At 39.0% G+C, this 24,021-nt stretch overlaps 1 protein-coding gene across 1 annotated transcript; it reads right to left on the bottom strand.

Moving 5' to 3' along the window:
- Window positions 1-506: 506 nt before the first annotated feature.
- Window positions 507-6,735, bottom strand: LOC108700196. Its single transcript, XM_018233161.2, has 5 exons — window positions 6,639-6,735; window positions 3,366-3,554; window positions 2,429-2,579; window positions 1,276-1,418; window positions 507-1,169 (listed from the first exon to the last, which is right to left on the bottom strand). The coding sequence occupies exons 3-5, from the start codon at window positions 2,550-2,552 to the stop codon at window positions 756-758; spliced, it is 681 nt and encodes a 226-aa protein (XP_018088650.1). The 5' UTR covers window positions 2,553-2,579; window positions 3,366-3,554; window positions 6,639-6,735; the 3' UTR covers window positions 507-755.
- Window positions 6,736-24,021: the final 17,286 nt, after the last annotated feature.

The raw sequence follows: 24,021 nt of genomic DNA, 5'->3' as shown, positions 1-24,021 counted from the left end.
AGGGTTAATAAGATACTGCCCTTTTGGCTCCATAAATCCAAGTTATAAAAGGAAGGGAGAGGAAGTAATTGTTCATACAAAGAAGAAGAAAAAACTAAAGCATGTAGAGGAAAATGTTAATGTCTAGGACTGTAATGTAGGGAATGCACGGTCTACAAAATCTGCATTACACCATTTATAACTGTAATATCTGTTGTGGCCACTTGGTGGCATTATTATCTCTGCTACACAAACACTCAGGAGTTTTTGGTTCTTGATCCATGCCCTAACTGTGGCAGGTATGCAAAGTAAAAGGGCTTGATTACATTTTAAAACTGTATATCCAGTGCCACCTGCACAGCTTTTTTTGGGTAAGACTGTTACCCTTATAGTTGACACCTTAAAGAACTCGCTACCATCTGAATATTTGTTTTTACATATTTTTCACTACAGTAGGATAATTTATTTTTAATCGAGGAATTTATCAACATTCTTAGGTTAATATCAAAATATAGTTTTATTTTCTATAAAATGCTTTATACATAAAGTTTGGTACTTGAGGCTCAGCCCCATGTATTTTCTTGATATTGAAGATAAAAAAAAAAGTAAATTAAATATATAATGCTATACATAGATGTAACTCCTAGTTACGTCACTCACATTATTCATGATAATGCATCATTTGTAAGTCCCTTTCAGTCTCTTGAGATATACTTCTCTGAAGAAGTTGTGTTGCTCTGCAGGGGCATAATAGTCTTGTCTCTTAATGTTATGCCTTAGTTGTTAATTGTTAGTTCTTCTGGTGATGTTGTGGTTGTGCTTGATGTTAAGTATTTCTTGTAACCCCCACTCTTTGCCATGGCTCTGCACAGACGCTCCCACCCACCATCTTCACCTCGTACTGCAAGTTCGTAGAGTCTGGTGTGAGCTCGTAGCTGCCTGATAGAGCGATGAGTCTCCCGGTTCCTGCGCAGGAGAGCAATGGATCGCAGGGAAATCTCAAATAGTGATAATGCAGGTTGGTTATTTGTGGAAGTATGAGGAGTGCAATATGGGGGACTGATTGGTGTTGGAGGAAGGGCAACCTTGGGTGCAATCCGAGGATAAGACTGAAGAATTGGAAGATAAGAAGTATGTGTTGGGCGTTTGCGATGACGTCGTTTGGGGGTCTGAAGAATAAGAAGTCTTGGCTGCAGTATGAGAAAATGGAATAAAAGTGTGTTAGCATAGATCCTCTGTACTAAACTCTTTACACAACATCTTATGTCACCATGCCTCCAATATTTTATTTCTCACCTGTTTCAATACAATATTCTGCACTATGTAGATAGGAGTATAAGATGTCTGTGCCGGTGCAGTCACTTGTGAGATTTCGGAGACTTTTATGATTGCTCTTGCACCTTTTGTCTCTTCAGAGCCAATGCTTTCTGAGCTGCTGTCTGTGGAATGGCATCAAGGAGAAAACATGAATAAGAGTGTATTTTGAGATGTGTAAGTCAGCCCAGTAAAACAATTTCAGATTACTGATGCATTCAGAATTATTTGTTTACAGATTACAATACAAGCCAATACAAGACTAAAAAAGAAAGCAAAATATCAGAAGAAGGATGGGCAATGGTGGGATTTGCAGCAAGTATGGCATGCCTCTTCAACGTTTGTATGTTGCCTTCAATCCAAGGCTGGCCAACATGAATAGGTAGGGCTGTGTGGTGAGTTTGCCAGATGTGCAGAATATTTCCCTGATTTAGCTGCCCATGTGGTGGGCTGATCCAACTGTTTGACCCCTACACCAATGATCAGATCAAATTGACAATATATGGTGATTTTGTTAGGAGAGGAATGCTTCAAGGTGCACATGTAGTCAGCACCGAGTTGGAATTTCAAAGCAGCCCCAATAGCTATCTGGCCAATGTTCAGCAAGATATGATCATGTGACACAACACATGGGCCAGTAAGCTTCCTTCTTGGTTTTGAAGTGTCATGTTGGCAGCTCTATTTTTTTACATCCTGACACCTGTAAAATCTATATGTTTTGAGTCCAGTTATGAGTTAAGATATGCAGCTTAGTATGGTCTCCAGAACATAATGCATTGGAGTTGAATATTAATGAACCAGCATATGGGTTTAAAGGACAAGGAAAGCCTGGTTTACTGGGAGTGCTGTTATGTACATGGAAAAAAATTGTCAAGACCCGGTTGCCTGGTGGCAATCAATTGACAATTGTTTTTGATCAATCGGCTGCAAGTGATGGGAAAGAAGGTGTCTTAAGTGAATTATTCCAATTATTTAGCTTGTTAAAAAGCTAAACACAAACCGTGTTTGTAAGAGAATGGGAAACTATGGTAGGTAAATGGAGGATAGAAAAAAAGATTGTATTGAAGAACAAGTTTGGTGTGAGCTCTGTTATTGGCAGACAGGGACAAAGATAAGATGGAGGATTGTTTGTTACCTGAGTAGCCGGAATCCTTCTCACTGTCAACTCGTGTCTGGGCCTCCTCCTTATTGGGCTCAATTTTGGATAAACTCTCTCTTTTTGGGTTTGGGGGACCTTTCTCAATAGATGGAGATTTCATGTTTAAAATTGACAATACCCGGTGAACCTGTTTGTAAAGAGAAACCAGTGTCTATTAAATTTCCTTAACTGGTTCAGCACAGTATGTTGTGCCTACATGTATATTCACTACTTGTTCTGTAACTACTTTTGAACATTTTTTCTACTTCAACATTCTCCCTCCTCTTTCTGTCTTCTCTTGATGTCTCTGTTACACCTTCTATTACTCAGTCTAGTCTTCATTTCTTTTTCACTCTTATGGGCATATTTATTATGCTGTGTAATTCGCCAAAAAAAATTTCGGGGGAAAATTCATGAAAAAATCTTGAAAATCTAAGCTTTTCCCGCAAAGCAAATTTTCGGGAAAATGTAATAATAAATAAGCGCTAAAAAAATGCGAGCGGGTTAGATCAGAGTTTGTTGCAGCCGATATTGAGATAAATTCGGACCTTGATAAATAACCCCCTTGTCCACTATACACTTTCAATGCTATTCCTGTATAGTCCATTAACCCTAGGTTTTATGACTCTCAAACAGCTAAATTCTGGTACTGGCAGGCTAAAAAGAAAAGTTAAATGCAGCTTTCAAAAATGCTGGACGACTCCTCTATGCTTCAGCCCTTCTTACCATTTTCTCTCCCCTGCCCTCAAGCTCTTCAGCTTTTTTTTTTTTTTTTTTTACTCCACACTCTTAGGTTTATTATGTTATTATGTTAACCCATTCGCTATTCCTCTGCTATCTCTTTCACTTGCTTTCACTTTTGCTTTTCTTAGGTTGTCAATTTATTTTATCTTTTTTTTTTGCCAAAATACATGTACCAACTTCAGCACCATACCTTGTGTTCTATGGGGTGTGCTGCCACAATCTTATTGTATCCGCAATGTATTTCCTTCTTCTGTAGCCACGTACAGACAGCTTTTGCAGCAGTCAAACAGGGAACAGCAGGCAATTCAGTTTTGCACTTCAATCAGATTCTTCAGTCGCTGCTTTTAGTACATGAATAGTGCGATCAAAATGAAATGAACTGCAGGAAAGAGTAAAGAACAGGAACAGAACATGAAACATTTTCCCATGGTGCTGATACATAGCAGTGCCCCTATATAATCATATTTTCCTTAAAAAGTATTCTCTCTTATGGGCAAAACATTTTTCCAGGTTTTATAGAGACATTTATTATATATATGTGATAAAATTCTTAATAAAATTGCCCACTCGCAAAACATTGTAGCAAAGTGAGCGTATATCCTGTGGTGACTGGGGAAATGTTATGTAAGGCCCTCAGACACCTAATGAATGTGGGGTTAGAAACATTCACAGTTTGTGAAAAAAAAAACGACTTTTATTATTTTTCAATCCAAATTTTGATATATTGGAGATCCTTTTTGTTTCTAGGGTATGATTTAAAGTAATAATACTTATAGTATAACAATAATGATCTGGTCAATGTATAAGAGGAAATTCACAACAGTGGAGTTGTCAGAGCAGGAGATTACTGCTCAAAATCATTCCCATGGGCAGTGATGGGCAAATTTGTCCCATCAATTCACATCAATTTTGACGCCCGCATTAAAGTCAATGGGCGGCTATTCCGACGTGTGTCCAAAATCTTTTAAAGGCTGGCAAATTTTCGCCACAGTTTCACAAATTTATTTGCCGACAGCAAAACACGAAAATTCGCTGCAAATTCACGCCTGCTGAATTTATTCGCCCATCACTACTCATGGGTTACTTGCAGCACTTTTTTCCTACATATAGGTATTTGTCTCCAGTTGTCAGTCCTGTTATTGAGCTGGAATGCCGGGTGCTTTCATTCAACAACAACCTCAATACCACCAGTTGCAGATTGTCTATAAACTATAGCAATCAATTCATTCTGTAAATTGAATAGTTTCTTTTGAGTTGCAACATTCATTCTATTTCATTGCTTCCTTGTCTTTCCTCCCCCTTTTTATTACTCAGCTACCTCCATGAATAGAACATGATTGTAGCCTGTACTGTACACTGTGTCTCTGATTCAAACCTCCCTTTCTATTCCCGTACAGTATACTGTACACACCTTCTGTACTGTACTCGCAGTGTTTTCCCTAGGACATTTGGGTGACACATTGTACTGTGCTAACCACTCCCTCTGTACAGTACTAACTGTACTAACCTAGCCACATGTTCCGCACATGCCTCGGCTACTATTTTCGACTCCTCCTTCCACGTGTATGTGTTTAGCAAATAGTTCTTATCTACAGAGTCAGACAGGTGCCAGAAGCCCACCAGAAAACCTTACACATTTGGCTCACTCTCCAAAAAAACTCAATTCCTTTATTTTCATAACCTTTTTTCTTTATACACTCTCATCTCTCTATTTATATTATTAACCTGTATTTCCTGTACATTAATTTATAATGAAAGGGATCTTACGAAAAAGGTTTATGGAAGACCATAGTCTGACATTTTCATATATTAAGCAATGTGCTGCAGGGTATGCAATGCAAATTGGGGGTTTACAAGCTGGGCACACCAATTCCTGACATACAACAAGTCCCACTATCAGATGTTGGCTGCTGGGGTAAAAGTGGGAGAAATACTTTGTACAGCCACCTTTTATATGCTGCCCAGCATACTGTACATCTGAAACTGACAGCTACAGACATCCTATGTATGTCTCATCTATTTGCCTCTGCATCAATAAGAATACTACCGTGCCCACAGCATGGACTGAAGGTTGGACTGGTATTATAAATGCTAAAATGATCTCAATACCTGTAATCTATTTAAGGGAGAACTAAAGCTCACAATGAATTATGATAAAATGTGTCTTCTTTACCATCCCAAGGCCATCAGAGCCCTTTAGCAGTGATCATCTGTGCCTCCAAACATGCCCTCAGTAGCTCCCCATCTTATTTTCTTTATTCACAATGCATGCTCTTGAATGCCTTCACTAATCTGAGTTTAGCAACAGACTTCCAACATACAATACAGGATTTATACAATAAAACATTCCTGATTCAATTAATATTTTGGATAACCTTAAATAGCAGCAAGTATCATATTTCTGATGATTTCTGATTGAGCATCTCAACAGCAGCCCAAAACATATATTACACATCTCGGACTGGGGTGCCCAACAGGCCTGCAGCCTCAGGGGCCCCCACACCATCTCCCAGGCTCTCCAGCCACAAAGCCCCCCAGTCACCCCATCCCAGCCGCAAACCCGCGCAGCCAGTCCAACCCTGACAACACATGGGCAGTGCCAGGCCTGGACTGGGAGTCAAAATAAGCCCTGCCATTCCAAGTACACATAGGCCCAAACAGCCCCCTACCAGCCCACTATATGATAACTTTCTATGGAACCATACAGCAGCCCTTCTGGCATTTGCCAGAACCCACAGATTGCCAGTCCGGGCCTGGGCAGTGCCATTGGCAGGCAAAACAGGGCTTCACAAATCAGAAGATGGGGACATCTTTGTAGACAAGGAGCTTTAAATGGGTGGTTCACTTTTAGGTTAACATTTAGTATGCTAAAGAATGACCAAATCTTCGAAACTTTTTCTTCATTTATTTTTTATAGTTTTTGAATTATTTTCTTTTTTTCTTCTAACTTTTTCCAGCTTTCAAATGGAGGTCACCGACCCCCAACTAAAAAAACAAATGGTCTGTAAGGCTACAAAAGTATTGTTGTTGCTACTTTTTATTATTCATCTTTCTATTCAAGCCCTTTCCTATTTATATTCCCGTCTCTCACTAGCAACCAAAGTGCTGAAATGGCAAACTGGAAATATGCTGAATAAAAAGCTAAATGACAAAAAAAACACAATTAATAAAAAAATGCAAACCAACTGCAAATCGAGTATCACTATCTACATCATACTTTACTAAAATCTTTAAAGGGGTAGTTCACCTTTGAGTTAACTTTATGACAATAACTGCATATCCAGTACAAACGAATGATAAAGAGAGAAATCGGAGTGCAAACTGTTAGTTGTATGCTTTCATTCAGCATAAAAGCCATGCTTTCCTTTTTTAGACATTAACATGTATGAAAGATCTAACTGTCTTCCAGTTTACATGATTATTCTATATTATTCACGGATTTGTTACTAAAGATTAATCTTACCTTCAGCGTGTATCTCTGTGTGTCTTGTTCGTTGTTTCTTGTGCATGTGAATTCTCTCATTCATCTGCTTACACCGCCTCTCTTCTCTTTTATCTCCTCCTACGTTCCGTCCCCTTTTTAATTCAGCCTGTGATCTGTCTCTATCTGTCTCTTAGGCTGGCAGACTTGTTATTGTCCAGCCCATTCCCCATTTTATTGCATGTTTATTATCTAAACGTATAATTCCCTCACTCCAAATTTTCCCAAATCTCCATATTATTCTCTGTGTGTTCTGTCAGTCTCATAAATCCCAGCATTTCTTCTTCAGTGGGTGTAGTAATGTAAAATACATTGTTAAGATCCTGCTGAAATTTGTGCTGTTTAGTTTGGCTTATTTCTACTTCTCCATTTATAGGAATAACCTGCAGAGCTTGCAGTCTTGCTTTGCACAATGCATATTGTAGGGTAGCCCCTATGTATATATGTATGTATGTATTGTTGAGTTATGTCATCGTTCTCCCCATTGAGAGTTATAAAAGATCAATACACATACATACACACTGCTGTTAAAAACATCTATCTTTTTATCTGTCTGAGAATCAATCACTCTGCTCTCCCTCCCTCCCTTTCTCTGCAGCGTGTCTTTGTATGTGATCCGGCTGGGATGACGTACTAATAGCACTTGCACAGCCATGTGCTGCGGATTAACCCCCTAAGAAGGGGGAGTTAACGAGGGAGAATCATTGACAGACAAGTGTGTTGGGGTGGAGGGGAAGGGGAGTTAAAAAAAAAAAAGCAACGAGGGAATGTATAAAAATGAGGGTGCAAAAGTGTAAGTAAGTGCTCACCTCAGGCACAAAACGCATCAGGCTTACATAAAGATTTTTTTTACTTACTATAAAAATACATTTGCCTACTGCTTTACTGTTGGATGACCTTTACTACACTTGAATTCTTTGTATTTTCCCAAAAAATTGGCAAACCCTTGGACAGGGGATTACCCTGGTAAGAGACCGTCTTTCAAAAATATGTATATATTTTTTTTATTTTGTATTTTTCACTACACATTTTCTATTTTTTTTATTTTTGACTTCTACTTCTAGATTTTTATTTTTGACTTCTACTTCTAGATTAACAATGCTAGACATACAGGCTGAACTTTACAAACCATCAACAGCTCTTTTTGTGTCATATACAAAAATACTTTTCACTGTATCTAAACGATTGTATCTAAACATCTTTTCAGTGTACAGGTATGGGATCCCTTATCAGGAAAGAAGCTCCGTATTACAGGAAGGCCATCTTCCATATACTCCATTTTATTCAAATTTTTAAAAATTGTTAAAAGATTTTGTTTTCTCCGTACCTGGTACTTGATTATAAATACACTGCATGAATCCCTATTGGAGGCAAAGCAAGTCTATTGGGTTTATCGTTTAAATGATTTTTTACACACTTTAAGCAGGGCTGGTCCTATCAAATGTGGGGCCCAATTGGGACCATGTTGGCGGGGCCCCTAGACAAAGTGTTGCTGGCTACTGACACACCAAGTTTTTAGGAAAATAAGGGCATACAGGCACAAAATAGAAAGGAAAGGGGCAGACAAGGTAAGAGAATGAGAGGGATGAAATAGGGGCACATAATAGGGGCACACAGGGTAAGAGAGAGAGGGAGGAAATAGGAGAGTGGACTGGGCCAATTAGTTTGGGGCAGGCTGGGCGGATTCAGCTTGGGAGCAGGCTTGGTTGGATTGGGGGCAGGCAGGGCCTATCAAGGTTGGAGGAAAGCTGGACCTATGAGAGTTGGGGGCGAGCTAGACCTATGGAGTTGGGGGATAGGCTGGCTTATCAGAGTTGGGGGTGGGCTGGACCTATGGATTTGGGGATGGGCTGGACTCTCAAAGTTGGGGGCAGGCCAGCCAGCATCATGTGCTGGGGGAAATATTATCTGTGCTGCCCTCCGGTGTGGGGCCCCCAGAGGTGCGGGGCCCTATTGGGCCCAATTGGTCCAATAGGCCTAAGGCCGGCCCTGACTTTAAGGTATCTTTTAGTACGTTATAGAATGGCTAATTCTAAGCAACGTTTTAGTTGTTATTTAAATTTTTAATTTTGTTTATAGTTTTTGAATTATTTGCCTACTGCTTTCCAACTTTCAAACGGGGGTCACTGACCCATCTAAAAAAACAAATGCTCTGTAAGGCTATAAATGTATTGTCATTGTTACTTTGCATTACTCATCTTTCTGTTCGGGCCCTCTCCTATTTATATTTTAGTCTCTTATTCAAATCAATGCTATGGATCCTAGTAGCCAGATGAAATTGCAAACCAGAGAGCGGCTGAATAAAAAAACAAAATAACTAAAAAAAAATTAAAAAAAATTAAAACCACTTGCAAATTGTCTCTACATAATGCTAAAACTTAATTTAAAGCTGAACAACAGCTTTAAAGTGATCCTAATTACTTAAAGACCCCTTATCCAGAAAAATTCCGAATAATTGATCTAGTACTTGTATTGGAGGATTTTTAAATTATTAATATAATATAAAGTAAAGTATATTTTATAGCCTGAGATTATTTAGCATGTAGGAACTGGTGGGTGAGATATGTGGGATATTCATGCTTTCTATTAATTTTGGCAGCCTGTAGTACATTGGGTGGTTATAAGAATTTACTGTACTGCAGCTCCTCCTTCCCAAATGTTCTGTTCCCAGTCAGTATTTCCTCCACAGTACTTATAAACACAATTACATAATGTTTGTATTGTACAGTAAATGAAAAGGCAGGCAGGTACAAGGTACAGAACGCTCTCGCTAGGAAGAGACACTCCTCCACATGTCCCGGGAAGAGTGCCAAGGAGAACACAAGAGAACTAAGAGTAATAGGACAGCAGCCAAATGTAAACTGTGCCAACTGAAAATACTTTAGTAGTTAATAAGTCCTTATTATGTGTAATACCAATAATCAAGCATGCCATACAAACTGTCTATGTGTACATATTGTGTAATATGTACAGAACTTGTAATATGTACAGCATGTACAAAACATGCAGCGGGCACCACTAAAACAAGCATGTGCGGTACATATAAATGACCTATTTTCTTTATACTGCAATATCTAAGGGGTTATATATATATATATATATATATATATATATATATATATATATATATATATATATATAGATATATATATATATATATATATAATTTTTTTAATTTTTTATTTATTTTTTTGTACTGTATATAAATATTTTCATTACATATACTGTACATTTGTATAAGACACAAAAATACAAGTGGATGGCCATCCTACTATCTTAAAAAAAGAACTTGAAACAATAAATAATTACCTAGTTCACCAAGGTAAGCGCTACCATATAATTCAATCAGATCAACTAAAAATCCAAAAAGGTCAGAAATACTGGGGAGATATTAGAGAAAAAACGCTTCAAAACAGAATCCACAGGCTGGAGAATATGGAGTGATCGTTATACTCTATTGCCATCTGCCGCTAAATGTAGGGGATTAAAGTCCGTTTTTTTCTGGTCGGACTAAGGGGAAAACCATACCTCCCAACATTTTGGAAGTAAAAAGAGGGACAAAAAAATTTTTTCCGCACGTAGAGCAGCAATTTTTTTGACCACACCCCTTTATGTGGCCACACACCCTAATTACCATGTTCGTTTTACAAAATTTGGCAGGTTATGAAAGTTTGAAAATATTTCTCCTTATCTAAACTGTGTTTTTGTGTCTCAAAATTGTTACAAAGTATCTTATTTGCACCTGTTAGCTGTTCTGGGCTCTCTGCTAAAAGCCAATTAAGTGAGAAACTTTGTTTCTTTTTCTGGATGTTCAGTGCAGAGAAAAGAGGGACTTTCCAGTACAAATGAGGGACTGCGGGTTGAGCTGTCAAAAGAGGGACTGTCCCTCTGAAAAAGGGACAGTTGGGAGGTATGGGAAAACACCTTTTTTTCCATGGAAAAAAAAAATAGAATTTTTTGTTATTTATTAAACCCTGATGATGTTAAAAATCAGAATAAAAAAGTACTCCATTTCAGACCAACTAAGTTCATGTAGAAGTCAATGGGAGACGTCCCGTTTACAATTGGAAGATATCCTTATCTGCGCTGGGTTACGTACAGTAATCCAAAGATTTCATGATTTTCAGGCGATAATCCGAATAAGTCGCAGGTTTCTGGTGTCAAAAATGAATATGATTTGGATTTTTACACGATTTTATTGAGTCTTTTCCCGCACAAGAAATTTTTGTGAAAATGTATTGATAAATACGGGAGTAGTCCATGCGGTGGTTTCCAGAAAATAGTGAGAAAATAACCCCCTTATAGTTTTACAGCTGTTATACAGCTACAGCAGCTATAATGTAGCAGCAGATGTGACCTTTTTTTGCTTATATATTGGGAATGGATTGCTAGGTTCAGAGATATGGCTGAGATGTACACATGAAGTGGAAATAGTTTGCTAGATGTAAAAATGGTGCTAAAATACATTGTTCATAGTTTACCATGGCTCAATATTGATGTTATTAACAGCACCAGGATTAAATAATGGAATGACTGGATTTACAGTATATGCATACATAGTGGGACATTCACTAAGATTCGTAGTTGCGCCAGGCGTAACTTCGCCGCACTTGGCCGCACTTCGCCAGGCGTAGTTTCGCCAGGGCTCCGCAAATTCACTAAAATCCAAAGTTGCGCTCAGGGGTAGAGTAAGGTTGCGAAGTTGCGCTAGTGTTGATTCGCTAAGGGAAGCGAAGTTACGCTAGCGATGGTTAATTTGCATACGGCACCAAATTCAAATTTCAATGGAGGAATATGTAGCAGCACTACAAATGCCTGGGAAACCTTCAAAACATTGTTAAGTTGACATGAGTTAGGAAATGTAGGGGGGAAGGTGGCCCCAAAAAATTTTTCGATCTTTTTCAGCCTATCACCCATAATATAGAAAAAACGCCAGCATTTCAGACAGTAAACTATTGCATTGTTCACACCTGTAACACCTCTATTGTTCACAACTGTAAAGACCTGTACAGTATGAACTGTTATTATATGTTTCCCTGTCTCCTGCTGTATTTTGCCTTTCCTATACTCCTTGTGTGTGCCATAATCTGCCTGCCCTATGTCCACTGTGTGCCATACTCTGCCTGCCCTATGCTCCCTGTGTGTGCCATACTCTGCCTGCCCTATGCCTCCTGTGTGTGCCATATTCTGCCTGCCCTATGTCCACTGTGTGTGCCATACTCTGCCTGCCCTATGCTCCGTGTGTGCCATATTCTGCCTGCCCTATGTCCACTGTGTGCCATACTCTGCCTGCCCTATGTCCACTGTGTGCCATACTATGTCTGCCCCATGTCCACTGTGTGCCATACTCTGCCTGCCCTATGCTCCCTGTGTGTGCCATACTCTGCCTGCCCTATGCTCCCTGTGTGTGTCATACTCTGCCTGCCCTATGTCCACTGTGTGCCATACTCTGCCTGCCCTATGTCCACTGTGTGCCATACTATGTCTGCCCCATGTCCACTGTGTGCCATACTCTGCCTACCCTATGCTCCCTGTGTGCCATACTCTGCCTGCCCTATGCTCCCTGTGTGTGTCATACTCTGCCTGCCCTATGTCCACTGTGTGCCATACTCTGCCTGCCCTATGTCCACTGTGTGCCATACTATGTCTGCCCCATGTCCACTGTGTGCCATACTCTGCCTGCCCTATGCTCCCTGTGTGTGCCATACTCTGCCTGCCCTATGTCCACTGTGTGCCATACTCTGCCTGACCTATGCTCCCTGTATGTGCCATACTCTGCCTGACCTATGCTCCCTGTGTGTGTCATACTCTGCCTGCCCTATGTCCACTGTGTGCCATACTCTGCCTGCCCTATGTCCACTGTGTGCCATACTCTGCCTGCCCTATGTCCACTGTGTGTGCCATACTCTGCCTGCCCTACGCTCCCTGTGTGTGCCATACACTGCCTGCCACATGTCCCCTGTGTTCCATGATTGGATTCATGATTGGATTAGTATTTACTTTTATACAAATATAGTGAAAAGTATTTTTAATATAATAAATGACATTTGCAAAAATACTTACACATTTGTGCAATTATTATAATATTGTAAGGCTGTTCACTTCATACTTTATTTAGTACATTAATTGAGTACATATTCTGTTATCCTAAATATTTCATACATCAAACCTTGGGAGGCCTATTTAGCAAAATCTAATTTGTGTCATTTTAGAGGGTTTTTTTCCTCTACTTCAAATAAATGCACATTTAAATGAAAACATAAATGTTACCTTAATAAATAAATAATTATTTATTTAAAAAATGTAATAAAATCATGAAAAAAAAACTAGAATAACTCACCTAATGGCAGGCAGCTGCCGGGGAAGTTTGGGGTACAGTAATGTAGAGGGGTGAGCTGCTAAAGATGTGCATTGCCAGTCCCAATCTTCCTGTATTGGACATTAGTAAATGGACATGGATAAACTATATACTTTTGGAAATTACACTTTCTAAAGATTTGAAAACTGGAAATTACTAGATTACTAAACTAGAAATCTTTGGTAAAATGATTTTTACAAAATAAATGTAAGACTGGCACTTTGCAGAATCCTACACCCCCCCCCCCCCCAATATACTGTATCCTTGGATACAAACTAATACCATTGTAAAAATGGACGTCATGGTTTTTGTGAATTGTGTGATGACTCAAATGCATTGATTGTTAGATTACTCTTACAGCAGTATCTGTCTGTGCAGAAGTAGCAGAAGCCAGCAAATCACCACGTGAAAACCATGCAAGGCAAAGTTACTCCATTGTTTCAAGATACAGGTATGGGATTCGTAATCTGGAAACCCAATATCCAGAAAGCTCCAAATTATGGAATAGACTCTATTTTATCTAAATAATCCACATTTTTAAAATGTACTTTTTCTCTGTAATAATAAAACAGTACAGTGTACTTGATCCCAGCTGGATATAAATAATCTTTATTGTAGTCAAAACAATTCTATCAGGTTTAATTAATGTTTAGAAAACTCCAGCTCCTAAGGATTCTGGATAAATAGGTCCCATACCTGTAAAGTACTAAAGACTCATGAAATAATGTTTTCTATAGCAATTACATTTATAAATACATGTATGGGATAAGTTATCCAGAATGCTCAGCACTTGGGGTTTTCTGGATAAGGGATCTTTCTGCAATTTGGATCACTATACCATAAATCTACCAAAAAATAATTTAATCATTTAAATAAACCCAATAGGATTGTTTTGCCTCCAAATAATCCACAATTTTACCTTATATATCAATAAAATAACGCAAAAAATTCAGTGCAGGAAAAGACTCGATAAAATCATGAAAATATTTGATACTAGCAAATTTTTCAGATTTCATTCCTGAAATTCTTTGGTGGATAATTGCTTGAAAACCACAAATTATTCGGATTATCATACAAAACCCAATCCAGATCATGAAATCTTCCAGTTGTAAAGACATCTGCCATTCACTTCTACATACATAGTACATAGTAAGTTAGGTTGAAAAAAGACATGTCCATCGAGTTCAATCTTTTAACTCTATTTTAACCTGCCTAACTGCTAGTTGATCCAGAGGAAGGCAAAAAAAACCCATCTGAAGCCTCTCCAATTTGCCTCAGAGGGGGACCTCGGCAGGTATTTTTTTGATTCGGACATTTATAAATATCAAAAAAAAAAGTTTTTTTTTCCACTAAAAATCTGTGTTTTCCCCTTTGAAACCCGACCAGAAAAAAATAGTTTTTAAGTAAATAACCTCCTTACACCCATATGTAATAAAGGCCCTAAGGTGACCAGGGAATGCTTCCTGCTGATTGGTTGCTACTGGGTTTACAAACTTAGGGCCTTTTATTACACCCTCTTAGGGGCAAATTCACTAAGCTCCGTAAATTCGCCAGCAACGGCTTTGCTCACATCGAAAAACTTTGCCAGGTGTAGATTCGCCAGGACAACGCTAATTCACTAAAATCCAACGTTGCGTCCAGGGCACTGAACTCTGGCGAAGCTGCGCTAGTGTTACTGCGTCAATCGAAGCAAAGTTGCACTAGCGTTGGCTAATTTGCATACGGCTTATATCCATTGGCCAGAGCGAAAATTCAACCTTGCATTCGAGTGCGAAGTATCAGTGTATCTCCTTTGATATCGAATTTACGCCTGTTAGTAAAATCGGAGAAGTCCCGAAATGACGTCATGCTGGCGAATTTTCGCCAGCGTTAGTCACTTCACCCTTTAGTAAATTTGCCCCTTAGTGTTTAAATCCTCTTTAAGTCATACATGCATGGATGAATGTTACCTTACTGCCTGTCCATGTTTCATGTGTGTAATTTGTTTTTATTTAATAAAAAGAAAGAAATTAGATTAAAAGTAAAAGCAAATACAAAAACCACAAAAGTTCAAACATGGTGCCTCTGAGCTCCGCTGCGTTACTATGCAAATTTAGGAGGGGAGGGAGGAGGGGCAGTGGAGAAGGCGAATGGGGTCATTTAGCTGTCGGGGGGGTTTAGTTCTCCTTTAAGTAACATTCACTGGAACAGTCTCTATTGTATTCCAACATACAGGACCCCAGTGCATTGTTTGCACCCAACTTCATTATGCTAAACATCTCCCCTTTTAGCACAGCCGCTTTAATGACAGCCTCTTGAAAGTCCCCAAGGTTCTCCAGACCCTGTAGACCTGTTGCTATTTGGGTTTGTGGTGTGCAGAATTATCCAGAATAGTGTAAGACAGGATTGGTTTATAAAAGGTATCAATAAATGTCTTGTCATTTCAAATACTAGACAACATCACCAGTTGTATTTGCTCATTGCACTTACACCTACTGTACTCCTTATCAAAGTAGGAATATATATATATTGTAACAGTGCCCCCTTGTGGTTACATTTGTACAAGTGCATGTAAAAAGATTATTGCATTTCCACACCGCATTTCTTTCAATCACTATTAATAATATCCTTTTCTCCTATATTTTTTTGTGTATTATTTATATATCAATTCAATGATCATTTCCAAATAAGCATACAATTGTACCTATTAAAGGGGGTGTTTAACTTTCAATTAGCTTTTAGTTCAGTTGGAAAGAGTCAGAAGAAGAAGGCAACTAATTCAGAAGAAAAAATGAAGATCAGTCGAAAAGTTGCTTAGAATTAGCCATTCTATTTCATACTAAAAGTTAACTTAAAGGAGAAACAAAACCCTTATTAAAATAAACCCTACCCCACATAGACCCCCCCCCCTTCCCTACCTCCCCCCCAGTCTAGCTCCCTTCCCCCTCGGGCAAATGCCCCTAACTTTTTACTTACCCCTCGGTGCAGATTCAGGGATCATCTTCCGCGTCTTCGATAATCTGACAACAAGACATTTACTCCGAAGCATGTGCAGTTGGAGCAATTTCCGGGTTTGCAACAACTGCACATGCGTCAAAATTGACGGAAATTGCCGAAGCACCGGAAGATGGCTGCCGTGAACTCTGATCCCTGAATCTGCACCGAGGGGTAAGTAAAAACTAAACAACTAAAACAACTAAAATTATATATTTATAACTCTGTAACAGTATTGTGAAAATAATGTGCAGACCACAGTGATTAGAAATGGAAACAGAAACATCTTTAAACATCTTTAGTGGTGGGCCAGGTATTACTTATGTTACTTTTATGACAAGGTGCAACAAAACATTTTTATAACTCACCCAGTACTCACAATATGAAATAAGATCTGGGGGAAATAAGGGTATGTAAAATTGAGGTTTTACTGTATATGGTGTTCTTGTATCCAGACCAAATAATATTATACATTTTAATTCCATGTATAATACCAGAAACAATAGGCACAAAGCAGACCAGGAAACAGGACCACAACCGTGTATACAGACATAAAAACGATATATATGTAAATAAAACCCTCAACCTCCTACTCACTTCCTTGGTTGTTTTCTGCTTTTCTTTCCTTCTGTTTTCTTGTCTTTCTCTCCTGCTTTGCTTCACTACATCTCTGTATTTTTTCTCCTTGTTACAACTTTTCTTCGCTGTTGTTTTGCTTTTTATTCTGCTACTACTACATTTTAACCATAGTGCTACCACTTTCCTTCCTCTTCCCTACTCCCAGGCTTTCCTTTGCCATTGCCCAAATCATCCATTCTCCCCTTTTGCTCCTTAAATATTCTGTTAATCTGCACCTTTCTGGCAGTGTTTATTAAGGGTGCTCCATCCTGTGCAGAGATATAAATAGACATGAATCCCCTTAGACTGACACAGCTGTCAGTTAAGAATGTCAAATACTCTCCAGCTGGGCCGCATACTAGAATGTCTTATCTGATCGAGTGACTGACTTTGCAGTAAAGGTGGCCATACACATGCCGATAAAAGCTGCCGGCAGCTTATTGGCGCGTTTATGGGGCCCTCCAATGGGCTTCGTCGATCGATGTCTGCCTGAAAATCGATGCTTAGTTTCCCTCCCAGGACCGCGGACCCTGGTGCAGTTGCACCCCCTGCACCCCCGGTAGTTACGCCAGTGAGTAAAGGCTCTTTTAAACTGGCTTAGTGAAATTAAAGTTGAATTAAGGCTGGTCTTTGGTTTATCAGACTTCATGTGGTAGGGGGACAGGCACTTCAAATCAGATTCAATCAAATTACTGTTCCCAGTTAACCCACTGTATAATGAACTCTCCCTGCTGAGAGGAAGGAGCTCATCTACAGAAAGCTTATTTTGCAGGGCACTGAGAAAAAAAGAGAGTAAGGGTTAAAACAAAACCGTAAAAGATTTTTAAAAACAATTAAATCAGAAGAATAGGGATAATACATTTTGTATACAAATGCTTTTTATTGTGCTTATCCTGAACCTAGATGTATATTGTTCCTCAAATAAAATAAAAAATAATTGTACCATTAAAAATTAGAGTAATAACTTTAGGTAAATGACATGTCGATACAAAGGGGTTATTTACTAAAACTCGACTTTTTTTCACTATAATTTAAAAAAAATTCAACCAAACTCCCAAAAGTTAGGCACCCTCAAGTGATGGCATGTGCTTACCTGAAACCCCGGGCCGGTGCACCTATTAGGAGAAAACTGCACCAGCTCGGGATTCTTCCAGTGAGCACCACGGAGCGATCGTCTTCCGGCAGACTGTGCAGTTTTCTCCTAATAGTTGCACAGGCCTGGGGTGGGGTCAGGTAAGTACATATGATCACTTGTGGATGCCAAACTTTTGGGACCCCCATATAAAAAACCCTTTCATTCTCCTTTAATTTACCAATAAAATTCTACGAAAAATCGGTGCGAGAAAAAATTGCGACAAGATTGTGCGTCAATTTGAATCATGCTATTTTTTTCATATTGATGCCCCTGAAAACTTGACTTTATTGAATTGTCGCTGCTACAACTCAAATTTATCGGATTATCAAACGAAAACCAGTGCAAACAGACTGACACTATCAAGATTTCTGAAGGTAAAAAACGTGTTCCAGTTGTTAAAGGGTTCAGGTAGCTGTAGAGGAAATCGCACACCCACGACAGACGTCCAATATAGTGGTACCTGGTGCCCGGTGATAAAGGAATCGGCAAACCTCTCAAATGGATACGAAAAAGCACACCGGCACACAGGATTTGAAGCTGCAGGGCAAGCCCTTGCAATTTTTTAATGCAGTGCAGGTGCAACGTTTCGGGGTCACGCCCCTTTGTCAAGCATGCTTGACAAAGGGGCGTGACCCCGAAACGTTGCACCTGCACTGCATTAAAAAATTGCAAGGGCTTGCCCTGCAGCTTCAAATCCTGTGTGCCGGTGTGCTTTTTCGTATCCAGTTGTTAAAGGGACCATCTGCCATTGGCTTCTACATTTTGACAGATTTTAGCTGAAGTGTTTTCGGATTTGGATTTTCAGCATCTTCAGAGCAAAATCTCAAAATCTCCCTGTTAAAAATTTCACAAGAAAAATTTTAATAAATATTCTCAAGTTTAGGAATGATAAAATGCAGTGATTTATGGATGGGAATTCCAAACCAATGGCATAGCTGTAGGTCTAAGGGTTAAAAATTTCTGGATATACAGCAACTGAAATGCAATAACCTGTCAGATGGCACAGGAGACTGATATACAAGGTCTGCCCTGAACATTTGCTCAACAAGCAGTGTCGGACTGGGTTAGGTATGGACCCATCTCCATCACAACTCCCTGACAGCTCCCTCCAATGATACTGCCTGCTGATGGATACTGTTGATGCCACCAGAGATTATCACCTGCCTCACTGTACTTGAGCTCCAACAAAGAGCCCAATAGCTCAGGGGCCCACCAGGTATGATTCAGGGAAACATCCTTCTTTACTTCTTCTTCACGTCCTCTGTCCCTGAGATCAGCTAATGGGCTACTATGAGAATAAAAAATAATAACATTACAGAACATTATCACAAATGGAGAAATTACAAATTTGCAGCTTTAAGGGTAGAGTTTTACCTCCCTCCTGCCATGCATTTACGCTACTTGCAGCTTTGGCACAAACTCATTTCTCCAGAAGGCCCCTCATAGAGACCATCCTGTACGTGAATAAATATATACAGTATATAGACCTGGCCTTGGTAAGGCTCTCTCCTAGTTTCACATTATATCATGTTGAACTAACCCTAATATCTTGACTAAATGACAGAGGGACATCCCAGGCATGAAGAAAGAAATGTGGAATGATACCCTATAGTAAATTCCTGAAATATCTAAGTCCAGCTGAGATAGATTAATTTAGATTAACGTTCTCAGTTGTGCTTTTCTGACCTTATAGGCTGATAAAGCTGTTTCCACAGATTTCTGATCTATGCCCAAAGTGTAATATAGAGGTTGTCTTCTTTTTTCATGTTTTCTGGGAATGACCTGTCATTAAACAGTTTTGATTTGCTATCTTGGCATACATCAATTTAGTTCTAACATACTGTACCCCTGCATTTGTTCTCCTAGACTTAGAGTGATTTACGCATAACAGATTATGTCCCTTATAGCTATTGCTTTATGTTAAAAAATCTATTATGTTGTACAGTTGCACCCACCCTTAGCATTTGGTGGAAACTTTTTAACAATAACTTGTCTATCAACTCCAGCCTGCCTCAATCAACCCATTTCCACTGCCACTCTCCCCAAATCCTGTCTTGATTCAGTGCTTGATGGTCTGGCCCCGCCCCCTTTGACATTACAACTCCGCCATGTTGACAGTATAATTTAAAAAGGTAGCAAATCTGTATGAAATGCATATGGTATTTTTATTTCATGGTGCTATTGCCCCATGATCATAATTTAGCATTGTACTTAGCTAAATAGCTCATACTATGTTCAGTAGTATATTAAATAGAATAACGCCAATGTTTATAGCATGACAAATAATAGAGAATATTTGCATACAATTATCTGAAAAGCATGAGAAATGACTACTAAGCAAGAAAAAATATATATTTATAGCATTGGATCAGGCCTCATGTATTTCTCTCAAGTGTTCCCAATGCTGTGACTCCTCCTGGGAAATGAGCTAGAATGGAATGCCAATGCAGGCATAGTTTGGACATGAGCTCAAACATTACGTGATCTCTTCCTCTCCTTTGTGGCAGGAAATCCTCTTGTGGTGAAGTACTTTTCTGGGATAAGAGCCGATTCCCAGTGTAGCTGTAGCTAAGCGGCCTTATCACTTGTGTACAAATAGCTGCCAAGTTTTTATTACAGAGCAGAGAAAATGGATTCCAGTGTTACTTCTCTAGGACTGCTTTAGAATCCCTAGCTAATGGGCTGGGTTAAAGGAAAAATATACCCTATCAAAGGAATATGTCTGTGAAGGTTCCCTCTCATCCAGGTCATGGTATATCTATAGTAATAAGTCAAATCAACTGGATGTTTTTTCTCTTGAAGACGTTTCACTCGTCATCAAACTGGCTTTCTCAATTCAGAATGACTCATTGGCTTTTTTGGACTGTTTGGTAAGAGTCAGATAGAGGGTGAAAAGCTGGAAACAGAGGTCTATATTAAACCAACCAACCCTACATCACAGAGCAGACGAGATACCCACCAGCACTAAGGCTAAGGAGAAAAAGTTTGAACATAATAAAACTTGTAGGTATCCAGATTGGGCCTTTGTTAAAATTGTGAGAAGGAGAAGCAATTATACCAAAACTAGCAGTGAAGGACAGACAAAAGAACTTGGTCCTCATATATATTAGCTGGGGTGTCTTAATAAGCACTGCACCCTGGTCTGTTTCAAACTGAGTGTCACGATCGGCACCCTAAATCCAGAAAAAGTGCTAGGCTCCCTGGTCTCGGCCCTGCTTCTGCCTGTAGCACCCCACCTTTCGATTCAAGAGGAGCCCTCTGATAATCGGATGTCGTCAGGTCTTAATAAGAGGAGCCAAGCAAGAGTTCTGGACGAGCAAAGGGGCACGATTGTTTACCAAGGATTTAGGACGGAAGGCCACACAACTCAGGAGGTTTCAATGGAATACTGTGAACAGACAGGTCAGGTCGGTACAGATAGAGTTCAATCAAGGTTAGACAGGTTAGGGTCAGGATTGCAGCGTTCAGAATAGTCAGGTAGGCAAGCAAGAGTCAAAACCAGGATACACAAAGGAATTCACGTAGAATAAGCACCCAGGAACTAAACAAGTTAGTCATAACAACGGACAACTAATTTGATTCCGAAGTCTCTTTAAATACCCTTCAATTTTGTACCAAAGCGTGATGACGTCATTACTCTGGTGCGTAAAACCCGTAAGTGCGCCGCACGCCATAGAGAGACCTGTGCTAGAGGAGACAGGAACCACGTGACAGGCACAGTGGGCGTCCCCGTCGGCCACTAGATCACCAGGTTAAGCTATCATTACACTGAGCAACACACTGTGCCAGCAACTGGTTCACCCAAAAACCCCAATACAAAAGCTTAAGAAGAGAAACATGTGTATGCAATGCAGCGAGGAGTGCTTGGACTTGTATGTGGAAGAAACTATATACAAACGTATGGCGCAGCTCCTCTGGTAAGGAGGACACATATTTGAAAACTGCCAAGTTCACATTCTGGGCAGGGAGGAAAATTGGTTCAGAAGAGGGGTTAAAAAACCCTGAATATGTGAAAAAAAAAACAACAAGTTTGAATAGTGGCCGAGGGGTGCGACATCCATTGTCTGCCACATACAATGTTGTTTTGGCACCTTTCCCTGGATGGTTTAATAACACCTCACAGCTCCAATCATGCTAATACAATCATCACCTTGCCTCCATGAGGTGATTTGACCTATAAAAGGAGTTTTAATTGTCATTTATGAGGGGCGATTTCTTTCACTTTATAGTACTATATAAGAGATCCATTTATCAAAGTCCAAATTTATTTCTTCATTTTCTGAAAAATACTCCCACAAATCCACACAAGTTTTTTCCCCTTATTAATCAATACATTTTACCGAAAATTTTCTATACGGGGAAAAAACCCGAACAAATCATGAAAAAAATGAATCATACAAATTTTTCGGATTTTCCACCTGAAAACTCCGATTTTTACTGATGTTTGCCCAAAACCCATGAAATCTTTGGATTATTGCATGAAACCCAGCGCAGATCAAGATATCTTCAGGACTTCTCCCGTGGATTTATATGCAATCTCAACAGTTCTGAGATACTGCATTTTCGGAATCTGACTTTACCCATCCTCGGGGTATAATAAATCCCGAAAAATTCTCGTTTTTTTTTTTTTCACTAAAATTCGGATTTTATAGTAAAAAAACACAAATTTTTAATACAAGCAGTGGTGTAACAACCTATACACAGCATACCCCGTGATCATAGGGGGCCAAGGGGGCCTGGCTGTCTTTTACTGTATGGTAGTTTTGTCATCCCCTGCTTCTTATAAACTTGCCGGCTGACTCATTTGCCGTCGTCTGGGGGCAAAATAGCAGGCGAGTTTGAATGGGTTGGGCTTCATTGTGTGTGCCAGCCAAAAAAAGGTACACTACTGTGAAACATACTATTTGTTCATGGTTCTTTCCTTGTAAGTGATTTACAGTGTGGCAGTTCCTATTTATCAGTATATAGTAATTTGTTAGATAAGAAAATACTATATCAATACCATTTAAGGGCCATGGCACTTGGGAAGACTTGTCGTCTGTGGTTAAATCTTTACTTCCGCGGGTGACAAATCTCATGAAAAATACTTTGCATATCATAAAATTAAAGGATAAGTAAACCTTTAAAATAAGTTAATGTAAAATTGATGAGATTGCCATTCTAAGCACTTTTGCAATGTACACTCATTATTTATTTTTTAATTCCAAGATATGAAGGGATACACGTGCTATTAATATGAATGAATTTTGTTCCAACAGCAGCACCTGCTGGTCAATTACACACCAGTCTGACCACCAAGTAGCCAAGGAAGTTGACAGGAGAAAGAAAGAGGTTGCTGATGTTCTTCTGCTTAGGAAAAAAAATTAGAAACCTCTCTCAGATCTTTCTCTCAGAAGAACAATAGATCAGCCTCTTTCTTTCTCCTGACAACTTCCTTGACTACTTGGTCAAACTGACCTGTTGTAACAAAATTCATCCATATTAACAGTACATGTAAACATTTATACATTGCAAAAGTCATTAAAATAGCACCCTCCTCAATTTTACATTAAACTTATTTTTAAAGGTTTACTTATCCTTTAAGTACACCCTAAGTAAACCTATTACTTGCTGCCATCTAGTTAATCATAGAATTTAGTCAAATATTTTGTGGTGAATGAGGTATTCAGATAAATTAAAAAATTGTAGATTTGGTGCATTCCTAATCTCTTTCTCTATATATTTTCCCTTTAACCGGTGGTGTAATTGTAGGATCTGGTTGAATACCAAACATGCCACAAAAAAATTTAGCAGAATCCCAAGTCAAATCTGAACCTGAATGTGTTAAATCAAGGTAATCACAGTATTCCATTCATTTTCAGTAAGGCTGTAACATGTTGACTATGTAAAAAACTTGAATAAATACTTGTTTGAATGCTGAACATACAACGACTTTTCATTTTTAAACTCAGAATTACAAATACATCTGATATTGTGGGGTTTTTGAGCCCCCCTTGAGTTAAATATATTCATTCATTTTAAGGCCTGTGCTGTGCTTCCTTAAATAATTCAGCAGATGGTGCTGTACTGCTGTTAACTGGTGACTTTATACAGAGTACAAAGCACAATATCACACTATATATACAATGATGCTTGAAAGTTTGTGAACCCTTTAAAATGTTCTATAATTTTATACGAATGTGATCTTAAACATCATCTGATTTTCAAACAAGTTATAAAAGTAGATGAATAAAACCTGTTAAATCAATTAAACAAAAATTATTATATTTGGTCATTTGTTT

The sequence above is a fragment of the Xenopus laevis genome, chromosome 8S (genome assembly GCF_017654675.1).
Source record: "Xenopus laevis strain J_2021 chromosome 8S, Xenopus_laevis_v10.1, whole genome shotgun sequence".
Lineage (NCBI taxonomy): Eukaryota > Metazoa > Chordata > Amphibia > Anura > Pipidae > Xenopus > Xenopus laevis.
The sequence above is the reverse complement of the archived record's forward strand: the minus strand, read 5'-3'. Positions and strand labels throughout refer to the sequence as shown.

Coding starts and splice junctions, on each gene's coding strand:
- LOC108700196 (XM_018233161.2), bottom strand. CDS start 2,552: ATGAAATCTCCATCTATTGAGAAAGGTCCCCCAAACCCAAAAAGAGAG. Junction 1,419..2,428: donor GAAGGATTCCGGCTACTCAG/GTAACAAACAAT, acceptor GCCATTCCACAG/ACAGCAGCTCAGAAAGCATT. Junction 1,170..1,275: donor AGAATATTGTATTGAAACAG/GTGAGAAATAAA, acceptor CTCATACTGCAG/CCAAGACTTCTTATTCTTCA.